At 34.2% G+C, this 16,648-nt stretch overlaps 2 protein-coding genes across 3 annotated transcripts in view; one reads left to right on the top strand and one right to left on the bottom strand.

The window, feature by feature from the left end:
• Positions 1 to 15,612, top strand: part of LOC127865019 (zinc finger MYND domain-containing protein 10-like) — a 46,361-nt gene extending 30,749 nt beyond the window's left edge. For both annotated transcript variants that reach the window (XM_052404873.1, XM_052404874.1), the window contains exons 11-13: positions 6,151 to 6,272; positions 8,812 to 8,937; positions 15,049 to 15,612. In XM_052404873.1, the coding sequence (XP_052260833.1) occupies positions 6,151 to 6,272; positions 8,812 to 8,937; positions 15,049 to 15,154 (354 nt within the window). In that variant the 3' untranslated portion in view covers positions 15,155 to 15,612. The remainder of the gene's footprint in view (positions 1 to 6,150; positions 6,273 to 8,811; positions 8,938 to 15,048) is intronic.
• On the bottom strand, positions 2,680 to 4,986 carry LOC127865044 (uncharacterized). The gene is made up of 2 exons (XM_052404928.1): positions 4,199 to 4,986; positions 2,680 to 3,822 (listed from the first exon to the last, which is right to left on the bottom strand). The coding sequence occupies exons 1-2, from the start codon at positions 4,440 to 4,442 to the stop codon at positions 3,458 to 3,460; spliced, it is 609 nt and encodes a 202-aa protein (XP_052260888.1). The 5' UTR covers positions 4,443 to 4,986; the 3' UTR covers positions 2,680 to 3,457.
• Positions 15,613 to 16,648: the final 1,036 nt, after the last annotated feature.

Genomic DNA, 16,648 nt, shown 5'->3' on the forward strand with positions numbered 1-16,648 from the left:
CTGCTACTAGTATTGTTATTATTATTTAACTACTTTTGCTACCATTACTGCTACTATTCCTGTAAATGCTAAAACAACAACACAATAATAACTGCTACTACTGCTACTGTCACTTAAATTTGCACCAATAGTATAATTATCAGTAGTTTAACTGCTTGTACAACATATACAACAACCACTTTTACTTCTACTCCTACAACATATTCTACTGCCAGCACCAGCATTACTACTACTACTACTACTACTACTACTACAACTACTACTACTACTACTACTACTATAACTACTACTATTTCTGCCCAAACTATGCACATTGTTTTATGTTTTATTCATATGTTGTGCAAATTGTTGAACTCTGATTTACTTTGAATAAAATGTGTTGCATTTTTATAAGTTATTTTCTCCTCTTATAAAGTCTAAGTTTTTTCCAGGGTCAGCTGAAAAAGTTAGAGTCTTTTTCATGCTTAAAAAATTCTATGTTCCACTTTCCATGCTATCTGGAAATATTTTCCATGGTTATCCAGCCTAAATCCAGCATTTTCCATTCCTTTTCCATGCTTTTCCATCCAAGGCTGGAAAAAAAGTCCACGTTTCATGGACATTTCTAGAACAAAACCCTGAAAAACCCTGGAAACTGTTTCAAATTCCAGGGATTTCCATGGAATTCCATGTTACACCATGGATTTCCAGCCTAAGTTCCATGATTACCCTGGACAATGTACACCCGGGTAACTATAGCCATATGTGGACAAATGCCTGCCCCCTGGCAACCATGTTGTTCAACAGACCAAAACCATTTTCGAACTCATCAAATATATCATGAGAACAAATGTTCTGACCAAGTTTCATGAAGATTGGACTATAAATGTGACTTTTAGAGTGTTAACAAGTTTTAACTATAGCAATTAAAGGTAAAATGACCCGCTCCGTGGCGGCAATGTTTTTCAACCAACGGAAACAATTGTAAAAATTGTAAAAATTAGAAAGTTCAATGTTACTTATCGTATCTTTTTCGTCTGCCAAGATCCTCCTACATCCGGGCATTTTTACTGCAATTTTACACTCCACCAACTGGACTGTCTTTTCGATTTGTGCTTATTAAGTCCATTGGCAAGCAAATGACAAAAACCTAAATAAAAAACGAGTGTTATTACACAAACATCATAAAATCTTCTGATTGAAGTTTAGTTTTTAGGTGTCCAAGGTGAGTGATCTAATTAGGTTAAGCCCTCTTGTTTATTTTATTAATTCATCCATTTTGAAATAATCTGTATTTTTTTATTGTAACATAAGATAATTAATGCTAACAATTTGTATCTAATAAATGACTTGAACTTGGAAATTTTTATCATGGAGATCCTGTTTTCTTGAAAATGTGCTTATTTTTTTTATGTTTGAGTATTTCACTATTTGAATTTCAGGAATTCTTTGAAGAGTTTATAAAATGATACAGAACACTAAGAGGCAGTGCAATGTACACAATTCTGAAGAAGGTCTTCAGATTTCAGTGCTGTTATATAGAGAATAACAGGTTACTGTCCCATCGTTTTGTAATATATCAGGCAAGGCTTAGAATAATATAACGGCGAGGCTTGCCGAGCCGTTATTTTTTTCGTGCTGAGCCTGATATATTACAAAACGATGGGACAGTAACCTGTTTTTCTGTTTATCATACCACATGTTTCTAAAAATCTGCAAAACAATCCATTTTTAACCAGGTTTTCCGAAGGAAAAAACTGGTTATTAGATTGGCGTATGCGGGCGGGCTGGCTGGCTGGCGGGCTGGCTGGCTGGCGGGCTGGCTGGCTGGCTGGCGGGCTGGCGGAATAAGCTTGTCCGGGCCATAACTATGTCGTTCATTGTCAGATTTTAAAATCATTTGGCACATTTGTTCACCATCATTGGACGGTGTGTCGCGCGAAATAATTACGTCGATATCTCCAAGGTCAAGGTCACACTTGGAGTTCAAAGGTCAAAAATGGCCATAAATGAGCTTGTCCTGGCCATTATACTATGTCATTTATTGTGAGATTTTAAAATCATTTGGCACATTTGTTCACCATCATGGGACGGTGTGTCCCACGAAAGAATCACGTCAATATCTCCAATGTCAAGGTCGCCACGACTAAAAATAGATTTAAAAAAAAACAAACTTACAAAGGGGGTTAATTTTTTTTGGTCATTTCAAAAGTTCAGTTTGAGTTTTCTCCCTTTATCAGATTTTTTTTTCACAATGAAAACCTGGTTTTGTGACAATTTTGTCCCTTGTTTATATTTAAAATGTACGGATCCCCGCTTATTTTGCTGATCCAGCTTTTACACGTTGACATATATGTAGCAACGGCATTTGAAAAGGAGACACAAATAATCGCTTATTTTAAACATCGTATAGAGAAAAAAAGTTGTTTGCACTACGAATGATAAGAGTACACCCGCTTTAATTATAAACATCTTGAATTGAAGATCAGGAATGGACTGCAGCCACAAATTTAATCGAAGAACACACTTCACCGAATGGTTTGGAGACGCCATTTTGGAGATGTGTATTGAAATTGACATTTTGATGATGGTGTCAATATTGACATAAGCGTGTTAAATCGTTTGTTAAAACGTTGAGGATTAGCATACAGTAATAATTTTCCTTGACTTTCAGTGCAACACTTGCGAGTGCAATGACTATATCGATATTTAAGACTTATTGTCCCATTGATGACGTCATTTAACTTTATAGTGCAGGCTGTGGTTATTTTAAAAAAAATAAACGTTTTTGTGATTTATGACTTTAAACTAGAATAAAATATATGCGTTTTTGGTATCAAATGGTTTGTTTTGTTGAACCTGAATAATGTTGATAGAAATTGTTGACTTTATTGCAAATCCCACGTAACTTCAAACATTGACTGATATAAGAACTTCCTGTTGACCATGATATAAAAAAATACATCAGGCAACGTTATATCAGGCAGATATCAATGCGGTGGTATGATAAAATGTTTGTTAATCTGTTCTTTAAATATATAAATAAAAGTTTTCTATTTTCACCTTCTTTAAATGACAATATAACACTTTTCATTCAGAACAATACTTAATTAGGGGCCAATTAGCAATTTCAGTAACAGTTCTTATTAGAGCATAATTGATTTAATCATGTTATCAGTAAATTATTCAAGAAGGAACAGTTTGCAAAATGCATAATAAACATTACTTTATAATAATTCTTATTTAAATGGTAAAATAACATATTATACTTTATAAATTATAACAAATTAACAAAATAATAATATCATTATTACCAGTAATAACACTCATTAACAAATCCTCAATTTAATATTTTGTTAAATGTTAGAACCATTTAACTGATGACAAATGGCACATATATACCCAATTGAAATACTGTTTAAATGATCACCTTTACTGATGTATATCTAAATTGTGATTTATCATCATTTTCCAACGGTCACTGTGCCTTAAACACTTTAATGTTATTGTTATCACTCATTCCCATAATGAGTGACCCTGTGCGTTTGCTGAAGAAGACAGATAATGGCTCTTTATTCGTACTTCTGACCACCTCTGCCAGTTTCATTCTTCCATCTCTGTCTATCTGGAAGATTATCTTGGAAAATTGGCAACATACCAGAACTTGTCCTGAATCTGTCACATGGAGGCCAGGTGGAAATTGTTCTACCCAAAACAGTGCACGGTCAGTCAGTTTGGAGATCACTATGCCATCCCTGGACAGTGTGACCAGTTGAAAGTCTCTGGACTTGTTGCTGGCCACATATATCCTTTCTCCATCATGATTAACTGCACAGGAGCTACCTGTGTCAAGGAAGGTAGTGAAGATTAGGTGCTTATTCAATAAACCCAAATACATGTACAAGCTTAAAACATTTTTGAAAGAAAAACACATTTAACTATAAAAAGTCCTTTTTGATTGTTATTTATCAGTTTCTTGTGCTATAGATCAGTTTAAAAAATATATAAATAAAAATCACCATAAAAACATTTATTATCATTTCATTCTGTGAAATAAAGTTTTAATAATATAATACTTCTGTTAATTTGAATATACTTATAGAAAATGAATTGCATATGTGAGACATGCTCAGTTTATTATTTACATTTAACAAAACTTAAATTTCTTTCATATTTATTACAAAATATGTGCAACAACTGTCAAATTGTTGAGCATTACCTTTCAAAAGACCTGTTGTATCGTCATACAACTTTCTCAACAGTGTCCCATCTAAGGAGTACTGGTACAGGGCTGTTCCTGATGTTATGTACAGGTTGCGGTGGTGATGGGCAATACCAGAGCAGTCATGTTGGAGGTTCAGTGCCCTGTCTTGTACCAGCCGACCATTGGTCACTCTGATGAAGTAAATATTACTGCTTTTAAAAGTTATAACTGCTACCAGACTGGAGTCAATGCTGCACATGGACACTGGATACTGTAAATTAGGCAACTCAAAGTGATTCACCACCTTGTAGGTCTGATTTAGAAGCTTCACTTTACAGTTCCAGCCGTCTGTGATAAGGAGTTCTCCATTAGATGTCTCACAGATACCAGTTATAGAACATTTGAATAAATCACCCTTAATGTGAACATTGAACTTCTTACTACTGGTCACTATTATGATTGGATCAGGCTTGCTTACTACAACTGGTTGATATTCCTAAACCAGCTGGTCGGATGAACTTGATTGCTCATGTGCATCCACATCGTTTTGAGGCCATTGGCTGATGTTTTCTCTCCCCAAAGTTTCATGCTTCTTGACAAAATGGTTATGGTACTCCATACATTGGCCACAATGTCCTTTTCCTGGCAGATGGAGCAAGAAAAGTCAAAAAATCAATCTTATCCATTATGAATTGAGCTTTCATCATTTGAAGCCATTTTTCTCACTCTAGTATTTGAAATATAAGTGGATGAAGAAAGTGAACATCTGACTCGTGTACCATCCTCCCGTGATGTCTACTCACATGGTCGTTTTCAGTGATATAATATGGTATAAGATAACCTGCATATTTATGACCAGATTAAACAGACAGATAAACATTATTTGTTTTAATATACATTAATACTTTGATTTAAAACTATTACGTTATATTATACAACAGTTATAAAGTGAATATAACATTTACTACAAAGTATAGTTTTAATTGATATTCTTATTTATATCAATATTGTACAAAATTAATATAACATTTCTATATGAATAGTATATACAGCTTAAATGCAAGGATAATAAATAGAGAATACTGTTTAGAGTAGTGCTGTTTTTTGTGTATATTAAACAATGCACAATCATATAATTTGTATTATAGAAACATGTCATAAAGGCATGGTTGATCGGGACCAAATGTTATCACAAATAAGCTAAATGGGCTTGCGAGTGTGTAATAATGAATGTTCTTCACTTGAGGCTGCTATTTACATATTTTAAAGAGGTTAAAGACAATATTTACGACAGCTTATCCCAGAATTGTATATTGAATATAAAAATCAGGTTCACAACAACTCTTTGTTTAAATCACATGTTTGCATTATTATCAGGAAACTTTCTTATCTTAGCCAAGTTTCCATTCTCAGAAAACTGCCAGCCATTGGGGCATTTTTCTTACACTGCTTGAGTATAACATTCATAAGTGGTATAATTCTATAAAACCTAACACTATTCGTTAACTTTAAACAGTTTAAATCACTAACTGACTATTTAATACATGAAATTAAAAAGAAGCCAAATAAAAGCCATATTGTTTGAATAGCCTTTATTGAACATGGTGAGGTCTTGGCCCAGTCTCATGTATTGTGGGGCAAAAAGAGTATATTCTACTACCCTTAATTACAAAAACATCACAAGACTTGTCCTGATTATCATCCTCTGGGTCCCAGGTGAACCTCCTAGGTCCTTTTACCCATATTTTGTTTTGTCCCTCAGCCATTTCTGTCATGATGATCATGATGTCATATGCAATAAACTTGAACAGAAATATAGGTGAAAAGAATAACTGAGAATCTCGTTTTTTTAATACAAGGTTCAAGAAAAGAGAGACAACTTTGTGAAATAATCTCAAATTAAACTCTCTTTAACCAGTACATATGTATAGAAACTATATTACAGAATCTCTTGTTATTGTTTACAGGTTCCAGAAGTGAGGGACACAATCTTACGCAGCAATGCTGGAAAGTGGAGAAAGATTGCCAAGAAGCAAATCAAATCTTTCTTTGATCCATCAACAAGTGATCTGAAAATGCAGGCAAAAAGGTACGACTTTCTGCCAGTTGTTGTTTATTGGGTGCATTCATGCATTTCATCAAATAGTTTAAACTTTACCCAAGCTTCGTTTTCATGAATATTTTGCTTATATGAAAATCTGAAAAGTAACCACATAATATTTGGAAAATCAGAAACAAAATCATCATGCTCTTTTGTATAAAATAGTTAAATTGCTACAAATTGTGTCGGATATTATTGCAGAAAAATGTTTAAGATGATGTTTTAGTCTGTTTGTGGAATGAAGTACATGATAAGTGTGTTATGCTTGCATGTGCGTTTGTTCGACAATCAGGGGTCCAAAAAAGGAACAGGTAGTCAAAATGGGACAATTTTAAAAAAAGTTGAGGTATTCCTTTAATCTAATAAACCTGTCAAAAAAGTCCAGCAATATGGCAAAGAAATTTATCCAAAAATTAATGTTGACATTTAAACGAAGCGCAAGGTATTCTGCTATTTAAACACTGTACTACAGGAATATTGTACTATAAAATGGGAGATAAATCTTAATGTCCATTCACAAAACTATCATGGTTATTTCCCATTATTTAAAGACGTAATTCTCCCTTGTGGCTTTTTAGTTTTTAGCATGACTTTTAAAGAAAAAGGAAGCTATTCTACTTGTCTTGGCGCCAGTGATCTAGCTAGATTAAAGGTTTTTGGTGAGCTAGTTTATTGGGAATGGCTTAAGTGATTTCGTCTTACAACATATTAAAATGATTCCATGGGCCAAGTTTGGTAACTCTAGTTCGATATTGTAAAAATTAGGGGCCATTTTGCACTTGAAATTGACAATTGCTATGTATTGTAAGTCGTTTTTTAGGTTATTTAGTTTCGTAAGAATGGCTTGCATGATTTCATTCAAACATATAACATGCATATTCTCCATATTGATTTGACCACATAGGCCAAGTTTGTAAACAAATTTTTATGCCCCCGAAGGAGGGCATATAGTGATCGCACTGTCCGTCTGTCTGTCCGTCACACTTTGCGTTTAGGTTTCGAAAAATGCTCATAACTTCAATGTCCATTCAGAAGTAACCTTCATATTTGGTATGCATGTGTATATGGACAAGGTGTTTCCATACGCACAAAAATTTGGCCCCTGTGACCTTGAACTTGAACTTAGGGTCCGCATTTAGGTTTCGAAATCTGCATTTAGGTTTCGAAAAATGCTCATAACTTCTATGTCCCTTCAGATGTAACCTTCATATTTGGTATGCATGTGTATATGGACAATGCCTTTCCATACGCACAACAATTTTGACCCCTGTGACCTTGACCTTGAACTTAGGGTTTGCGTTTAGGTTTCAAAATCTGCGTTTAGGTTTCGGAAAATGCTCATAACTTCTATGTCCCTTCAGATGTATCCTTCATATTTGGTATGCATGTGTATATGGACAATGCCTTTCCATACGCACAACAATTTTGACCCCTGTGACCTTGACCTTGAACTAAGGATTCGCATTTAGGTTTCAAAATCTGCGTTTAGGTTTGGAAAAATGCTCATAACTTCTATGACTCTTCAGATGTTACCTTCATATTTGGTATGCATGTGTATATGGACAATGCCTTTCCATACGCACACACATTTTGAGCCCTGTGAGCTTGACCATGAACTTAGGGTCCGCTTTTAGGTTTCAAAATCTGCGTTTAGGTTTTGGAAAATGCTCATAACTTCTATCAAAGCGTTTTTCGGGGGCATATGTCATCCTATGGAGACAGCTCTTGTTTTTTATTTTTTTCATAAAAGACCATTTAAAATGAGACATTAACATATACACTGTAAAGGCAGGGGCAATTTTTAAGGTAAGCTCGTTGCTCAGGAGTGGCTTGAGGGAATCTAAAAAAAAATCACATTAATCTCAAAGTCTCTTTAATTAATTTGAAAAAAGAGAAGAAACAAAGAATCAATGAAAGAAAGATACCATGATTGGAGTTACTCTATATTCAGTGTTTTCAGAGAACTAAATTGATTATTATTTTTTTCAGTCTGATTCAAATGTGTACTTTATCAAAATCTGTCTGAAAACATAGCATCTACAGACTGCTCATGACAATTTTCAACCTTACAATCAATTTTAAACAATTTACTACTAAGAATTGTTTTAATTGTTCTTGTATATTTAAACTACAACTTAACACAATTAAATCTTAATTGGCATTACTAATAAAGTTGTTAAAGGTTAACAATTAAACTTATTAACAATAAGAAAGTTTGACAACTCCTTAAACATATTAGCCCAATAATTGTTATTTGTGTTTCTATGTTATAGAGTGTTTCTAAGAGTATAATTCTGTTCAAAATAAGAATATTGCGTGTACTTGCAATAAGGAAGAAAATTTGATTTTTAGTCTGTTATAAGATAACATCAGAATGTAATTGAACATTAAAACTGTCAATGAAAACAACAGGTGAAAGAGTATTTCAATTACTGGTGCAAGAGTATTTCAATTAATTACAATTTGAGCAAAAAATTCTTTAGCAGAATTGATTTAAAAATGTGTCTTTTTCTTTCCGACTTCACAGATGGGCAGACACGTACAACTTTGATGTGATAGAAGGCCTGTTGTCTGACCCACCCAAGTGTGCAAGGTGTGGGGAGGACGCCAGCAAGAGATGTTCCCGCTGTCAGAACGAGTGGTACTGTGGAAGGTAAGGGGAGGGCGTTCACTTGTATGGAAACCCAGATTTAATGTTTATGCAGTCCGCACAGGCTTATCAGGGACCCCACTTTCCGCTTTATTTGTATCTTTTTTTGAAAGGAAATCTCTTTTTTGGTATAGTCCTGTTTAGGACGGGAAGTGTGGTCTCAGTTTAGCCTATGCAGACCAACACTTTCCAGAACATCAACATAAGATTCAAAGAAAGGTCACACTGACACAGTGGCGTTGTTTGTGTTTACAACTATGATGTCGCAGTTTCATTCCTCACACTATGGAGCATTCTCATGACTCATTTCATAGAGACCAAGTATTGGTTCTTGCCATGAATTATTGAACTCTAGAGCATCTCTCTATCAGTCTCAGGCTTATCATGCAATGAAGCTTAAATGAAAACTCAAAGCTTCCCCACTCCTGGAAATATTAAATTATCACTTATTAATTAAAATCAATAATGTACTAAAACTGACAACAATTATTGATTTTTTTGCTTAGTTGTGACATAATTAACAAATATTAGCGACTTGTATTAAGCGAAAACAGATGTTTGTGTTTGGCCCTACTGGTGGACTTTAGATGGTCCAAATTCCCCAAAATGATATACTTCTTCTAGCCTCAATACCACATGCTACAAAGCATTGATACTTGCATGGATGTTATATATGTGCACTATTTAGTAGAAAAATGACCTTCTTTTGAATGAATTCAGAAGGTCCAAGTTAAACCAAAATGATGTATTTTGTCTAAAATCAATAATGCTGCCTACAAAGCTTTCTTTAAGGCATTGATAAGTCTTTAAACACTACAAACATACTCAAATCACTTGACCTCATTTTGACCTTGACCTACTTTACTTAAACTAGTTAAGAAGATCCTCATTCTTAATTAATTGGTTAATCTAAAATAACACAGTTAATCTGACATCAACACAAAGCTACAAAACTTTGGCACTGGCATGGCGGTAATCAACGAACACTCCTAACACACCAACATTAACTGACCTCATTTTGACCAACATTTAATTAAGACCATTCAGATGGTCAAAAATGTCCGTTTACACAAATTGACCGTTTGGTTAACAGCAATACTTATGAAAAAGCTTTGATTACTTCCATCCAACACTTGGTACATTCACATAACTCAAACTCATTTTGACCTTCACACTGAATTAATTTCTTGTATGGGCCAATGAAGCCTTACTGACAAGGCTTCAATTGGGTGCATCAGCTTTTATTGAAAGCAACATCTTGTTCAGTGAGTTATTGCCTTTTTATTAATAATGTGACATTATCTTATACTTGTTTGCTTGTGCGTCTGATCTCGGGAACAAATAATCTGATTTTGATTCAGAAGTTGTCAGAACATGAACTAATTGTATGGTCGTCTCACTCCAATGATTCTTCGGAGAGTCCTTTGATTAAAATTGATTTCTATGTGTGGCCTTTCAGACACTAATTATCCAAATTTAGTTAAACTTTATTTAGCATATTTAAAGATTGGACAACTTGCCAAGCTAGGGGTCTTGCGCCTTTTTAGCTCACCTGAGCACAACGTGCTCATTGTGAGCTTTTGTGATCGCCTTTTGTCCGTCATGCGTCGTCAACATTTTACCTTGTGAACTCTTTAGAGGCCACATTTATTGTCCGATCTTTATGAAACTTGGTCAGAACATTTGTCCCATTGATACCTCGGCTGAGTTCAAAACTGGCTCATGCTGGGTCAAAAACTAGTTCACTAGGTAAAAAAAGAGAAAAACCTTGTGAACACTGTAGAATTCACATTTGATGCCCAATCTTCATGTAACTTTGTCAAAATGTTTGTCTAAATGATGTTGGTCGAGTTCAAAAATGGTTCCGGTCCGTTGAAAAACATGGCCACCAGGGTACGTGGCAGCATTCCTAATATGGCTATATAGAAACCTTGTGAACACTCTAGAAGTCAAAAATTTTTCCCAATCATCATGAAACTTGGTCAATACATTGGTTTCATTGATATATGGTACGAGTTTGAAACTGGTCCAGATCGGTGAAAAAACATGGCCGCCAGGGGGCGGGCAGTTTTCTCTATATGTATATACTGAAAACATGTGAACACTATAAAAGTCACATTTTTGGTCCAATCTTCATGAAATTTGGTCATAATATGTGTTTTCTGGATATGACGGTTGAGTTTGAAAATGGTTCGGATTGGTAAAAAAACATGGCCACCAGGGGGGTCATTTTCCTTATATTTATACTGTAAAAAAAGCTTGTGAACACTCTAGAAGTCACATTTTTTGCCTAATCATCATAAAAATTTTTATAAACATCAATTTTATAGATATCTCGGAGGAGTTTGAAAATGGTCATGATGGGTAAAAAAACATGGCTGCCAGGGGGTGGGGCAGTTGTGGCCGCTACAGCATGTAAACAATAGATTCTTTTAACTGTACAGACATGTGATTCATGCTATACTGCTTCGTAACCTAAGGAGAAACGTTTCGATGTAATGTTTAGAGGATGTTTTGTATCATGACAGTTTTTAATTTATTGTAATTTGCATGTAATTTACAATATATTCATGTTTCCTTTTCAGTTAAAATGATATGCATCCAATGTTTTAGTCTGGGAACCAGACTTCCAATGTTTACGGTGATTTTTGTATTATTAGCCAATGAACAATTCGGGTTTATTCATTTCGGATCTATCATGATGAAGGTCATCTTAGGTCAAAAGTGATGTTAAACAGCTACGCCGAAAAAAGTTTGTGAACACTCTAGTTTCCTGATTTTCTTGCAGTTTTGTCTGAGCTTTCCTCTTCCTTCCTGCTGGTTTACCTCTTCCAGACATTTTGTGATGCTTATGTTATATAACTAAGAAATATCTCTACCAATTAATGTAGATTTTTTAATTTCGATTTTCCCGCCGAATTTTTTTTCGGAGGGGATATAGTAATTGGTCCCATCCGTCAGTCCGTCCGAAACTTTGTCCAGAGCATAACTGCAAATCTATTCAATGGATTTAATTTAAATTTAGAATATAAACAGATGACAACTAGGAGAAGTGCAGTGACCAAGAACCATAACCCTATCTACCCAAGTTTTTTAATTATCTCCCCTTTTATATAATTTTAAAGTACATTTTTGTCCAGAGCATAACTCAAAATCGACTAAAGGGATTTAATTGAAACTTTAAATGTAAACAGATGGCAAGTAGGAGAAGTGCAGTGACTAAAAACCATAACACTATCTACCTTAGTTTTTGAATTATCTCCCTTTTTATAATTACATTGTAAATTTTTGTCCGGAGCATAACTCTAAATCTACTGAAGGGATTTACTTGAAACTAGAAATATAAACAATGGCAACTAGGTAGGAGCATTGCAGTGAACATGAACCATAACTCTTTCAGTCATAGTTTTTTAATTATCTCCCTTTATTTGTTTTACAAATATTATTCTATTCTCTAAAGCAAATGTTGTCATACAAGCAAACACATTTTGGCGGGGCTTTGGCACTACTGTGACAAGCTCTTGTTTCTGTAGGTTTAATCCTTGGAATCCAATGCCAGAAAGAAAGTGCTTTATATAATTTATAGAATGGGCAGTAACTCTTACTCAGGAATTTGAGAGAACTCTTTATTCATCAACATACTATTATGCTCAAGATACTCTCCCTTGAAGGGTCCACATTTCTGCTAAAATAAAATGGGTTTTATTGTTTAATACAATAACCCACCTTATCAAAGATTTTTGTTTTAAAATGGATTTATTGATTTTTAGCTCACTTGTCACGAAGTGACATGGTGAGCTTATGTGACCGTGTGATGTCCGGCGTCTGTTGTGCGTGTGTGCATGCGTCCGTCAACAATTTGTTTGTGTAGAGAGTAGAGGTCACAGTTTTCATCCAATCTTTATGAAATTTGGTCATAATGTTAATCTTGATAAAATCTGGGTTGGAATTGTATTTGGGTCATCTGGGGTCAAAAACTAGGTCACTAAGTCAAAAACTAGGTCACATAATAGGTCAAATAATAGAAAAACATTGTGTAGACAATACATGTCGCAGTTTTCATCCAATCTTTATGAAATTTGGTCAGAATGTATATCTTGATGAAATTATGGTTGGTATTGTATTTGGGTCATCTGGGGTCAAAAACTAGGTCACTAGGTCAATAAATTAAAAAATCATCAACATTTGTTTGTGTAGACAGTAGAGGTCACAGTTTTTTATCCAATGTTTATGAAATTTGGTCAGAATGTTTACCTTAATGAAATCTGGGTTGGGATTGTATTTGGGTCATCTCGGGTCAAAAACTAGGTCACTAGGTCAAAAACTAGGTCAAATAATAGAAAAACCTTGTGTAGGCAATAGAGGTCGCAGTTTTCATCCAATCTTTATGAAATTTGGTCAGAATGTTTATCTTGATGAAATCTGGCTTGGGAATGTGTTTGGGTCATCAAGGGTCAAAAACTATGTCACTAGGTCAAAAACTAGGTCAAATAATAGAAAAACCTTGTGTGGACAATTAAGGTTGCAGTTTTCATCCAATCTTTATGAAATTTAGTCAGAATGTTTGTCTTGATGAAATCTGGGTTGGGATTGTATTTGGGTCATCTGAGGTAAAAAACTAGGTCACCAGGTCAAATAATAGAAAAACCGTCAACAATTTGTTTGTGTAGACAGTAGAGGTCACAGTTTTCATCCAATCTTTATGAAATTTGGTCAGAATGTTTATCTTAATAAAATCTGGGTTGGATTGTATTTGGGTCATCCAGGGGTCAAAAACTAGGTCACTAGGTCAAAAACTAGGTCACTAGGTGAAATAAAAGAAAAACCTTGTATAGACAATAGAGGTCTCAGTTTTCATCCAATCTTTATGAAATTTGGTCAGAATGTTTATCTTGATGAAATCTGGGTTGAGATTGTATTTGGGTCATATTAGGTCAAATAATAGAAAAACCTTGTGTAGACAATAGAGGTCACAGTTTTCATCCAATCTTCATGAAATTTGGTCAGAATGTTTGTCTTTAATGAAATCTGGGCTGGAGTTGTATTTGGGTCACCTAGGGTCAAAAACTAGGTCAATAGGTCAAATATTAGAAAAACCTTGTGTAGAAAATAGAAGTCACAGTTTTCATCCAATCTTTATGAAATTTGGTCAGAATGTTTAAATTGATAAAAACTGGGTTGGGATTGTATTTGGTTAGTCAGGTGAGCGATTCAGGGCCATCATGGCCCTCTTGTTTAATTGTAAGTATAATTGCATGGTGAGTCTGAAAAAAGTTCATTATTGTTTATAAACAAGGCTCTCAGGGGGCTGGTATTTTTGTGTATGTCTACGGTTGTTTATAGTGAAGCATTGTGAATACTTTTAGTCTCATTTTAGTTCAATCTGAATGACACTTGCTGAGTGCAAATGTTGTTAGCATATCTTGATTTAGTTTAATCATTTAGTTTTAATAATAACATCTTCAAACATGGTGACAATCTTTATGAGCATAATATTTTTTGCTCATGGTGAACTTTTGTGATCACCTTTTGTCAATTGTCTGTCTTTTGTTGTGCGTCATGAATATTTGCCTTGTTAACACTGAAGCGGCCACATTTATTGTCGGATCTTCATGAAACTTGGTCAGAAGATTTGTCTTAATTATATCTTGGACGAAATCAAAAATGGTTCAGGTCTGTTGAAAAACATGGCCGCCAGGGGCCATTTGTTGTTCATTCTTAATGTAACTTGGTGAGAACAATTGTTCCATTGATATCTTGGGCTGCAAAAAAATAGGTCATTTCTTTTTATCTCAGGTGAGCGACTTTGGGCCTTTCAGGCCCTCTTGTATGTTTTATGCAGTCCATTGATCTTTCATATTTGCCTCTTTCTTATAAATTAATAATAAATCACCCGAAGATTGACTAGCTTGTTATTTTTTCATTGCTATTCTCTATCAGTTTAATAGATTTTATGGTACAAATCGCTGTATTTCTGTTTTAATATCTGTCCCACAAGACAAGGTAAATTGTGTGACATTTAATTTCGTACTCTGTCTCCTATGGACACATTTCCAATAAAAAAAATGTTTCAGTCACGTGTTCAATGGTTCCTTTTTATTTACATCTTTTCAGGGAATGCCAGGTGAGCCATTGGTCCAAACACAAACAGGCATGTGACCTGATGTTCAACTCCATCAACAAACTGAAGGAACAGCAAACACTGGCTGTGGCCACATAACAGTTGGCAAACCAATGTGACATACCAATATTTGTTTGGACAGTGAACACTTATTTATAAATTTACAAATTTATTTGTGAAAGTTTGTTTTTGTAAGAAAAATGAAGTTCGTTATAAATATCAACATATATGTAAGAGCAAGTGATCAACACATGAAGATGAACTGGTCACATGTCTATAACCACGTCTAGTTGACTTAAAATATACACGAGGAAGTTAAAGATATTTTATTTTGAACAGCTATTTATTACAAACCACAACCCCTCATGGCACAGTTGATAGCGTACTGGTGTTGTAGGAGTTGTGTGTCTCTTGGTAACAGTTGACACCCTGCTGGGGGCATGCAAAACTCAGTTGCAACCAAGTGGTGTTTTAAGACCCCACCTGGGTTTGAAGAGGTGGCAGGGATGACAAACACCGCAATTTGATTAAAAAGTATATAAATGTATTGAAATCTCTGCAGTTTTGTTAAATATTTTATGTTGTACAAACATGAATGTGTGGGTAGTCAAATTTTGGTAAAGTCCCAAATTACAAAAATTACTTGACCAACATGTGAATGGATTGTACAATGCTTGGATTTTTAAAGAATTTAAATACTTAAATGATAGATGCTGTAGTTGCAACTATCATTCAAGAATAGGAACGTTTTAAAATCCAAAGTATTATATTTAACATTAATACTGTCATTAAGCCGAGCAGTAGCTGTGATATTTCTTCAATTTTTCCAAACTTGAAGCTTTTGTTCAAGTTTAACGTAGAACTAAAATGGACTCTGATAAACAGTAAACTAAGAATAACATTTTGCCTATTTAGTTGGTTATAAATTGTCAAAAAATATAAACTCAAGATTTAAACCATTTCATAAATTTATTCATTCATAACAAATAAATTAATAACAACTTTCAATATATATTTCTTAAGAGACAGATTAATTCTTAGACATTTATCATTACAACACAGCAAAATACATGTTTCATGTTAAGTATTTGCACACTCTGTTTTGTAATATCCTAAAAAGATGATAAATGCACTTTATAAATTCAGTCTTAATTTTGATTACTAGTCTTGTTGAAAAATGTATTTTAAATGCGTATATAAGAAAAATAAAATAGGTCTCACACCTAGGAAAACAAAGTTCAGTGTCCTCGAATGACAAATTTCAGTGCCTTATATACTGTCCAGAAGCGCACACATAGCATTGTGCAATATAAACATAAAAGCGCACATATGAAAGGTGCTCAAAAAGCGCACAAACAACGCTCAGTAAAACACACAAGAGCGCACAATAGAATTTTAGCGTTCTTGACACGGTTAATGTCACTCATCTTAAAATGATATTTCTGACGATATTACAATTAAACAATAGTCAAATTCGTATCAATTAAATAAACAAATCATTTATAAAGACGACTATTACCTTGTTATTAGATAATTTTGGTTGATTATGAGTATTTAACAAATTATTTCATATGACTAAACTGTCAAAAATAC

The sequence above is a fragment of the Dreissena polymorpha genome, chromosome 1 (genome assembly GCF_020536995.1).
Source record: "Dreissena polymorpha isolate Duluth1 chromosome 1, UMN_Dpol_1.0, whole genome shotgun sequence".
Classification (NCBI taxonomy): Eukaryota; Metazoa; Mollusca; class Bivalvia; order Myida; family Dreissenidae; genus Dreissena; species Dreissena polymorpha.

Bases quoted from the DNA above. Each gene is read 5' to 3' on its own strand.
- LOC127865044 (XM_052404928.1), bottom strand. From the start codon at position 4,442: ATGTGCAGCATTGACTCCAGTCTGGTAGCAGTTATAACTTTTAAAAGC. The intron at 3,823-4,198 runs GTAATGCTCAAC...TCCTTGACACAG, and splicing joins TACAACAGGTCTTTTGAAAG to GTAGCTCCTGTGCAGTTAAT.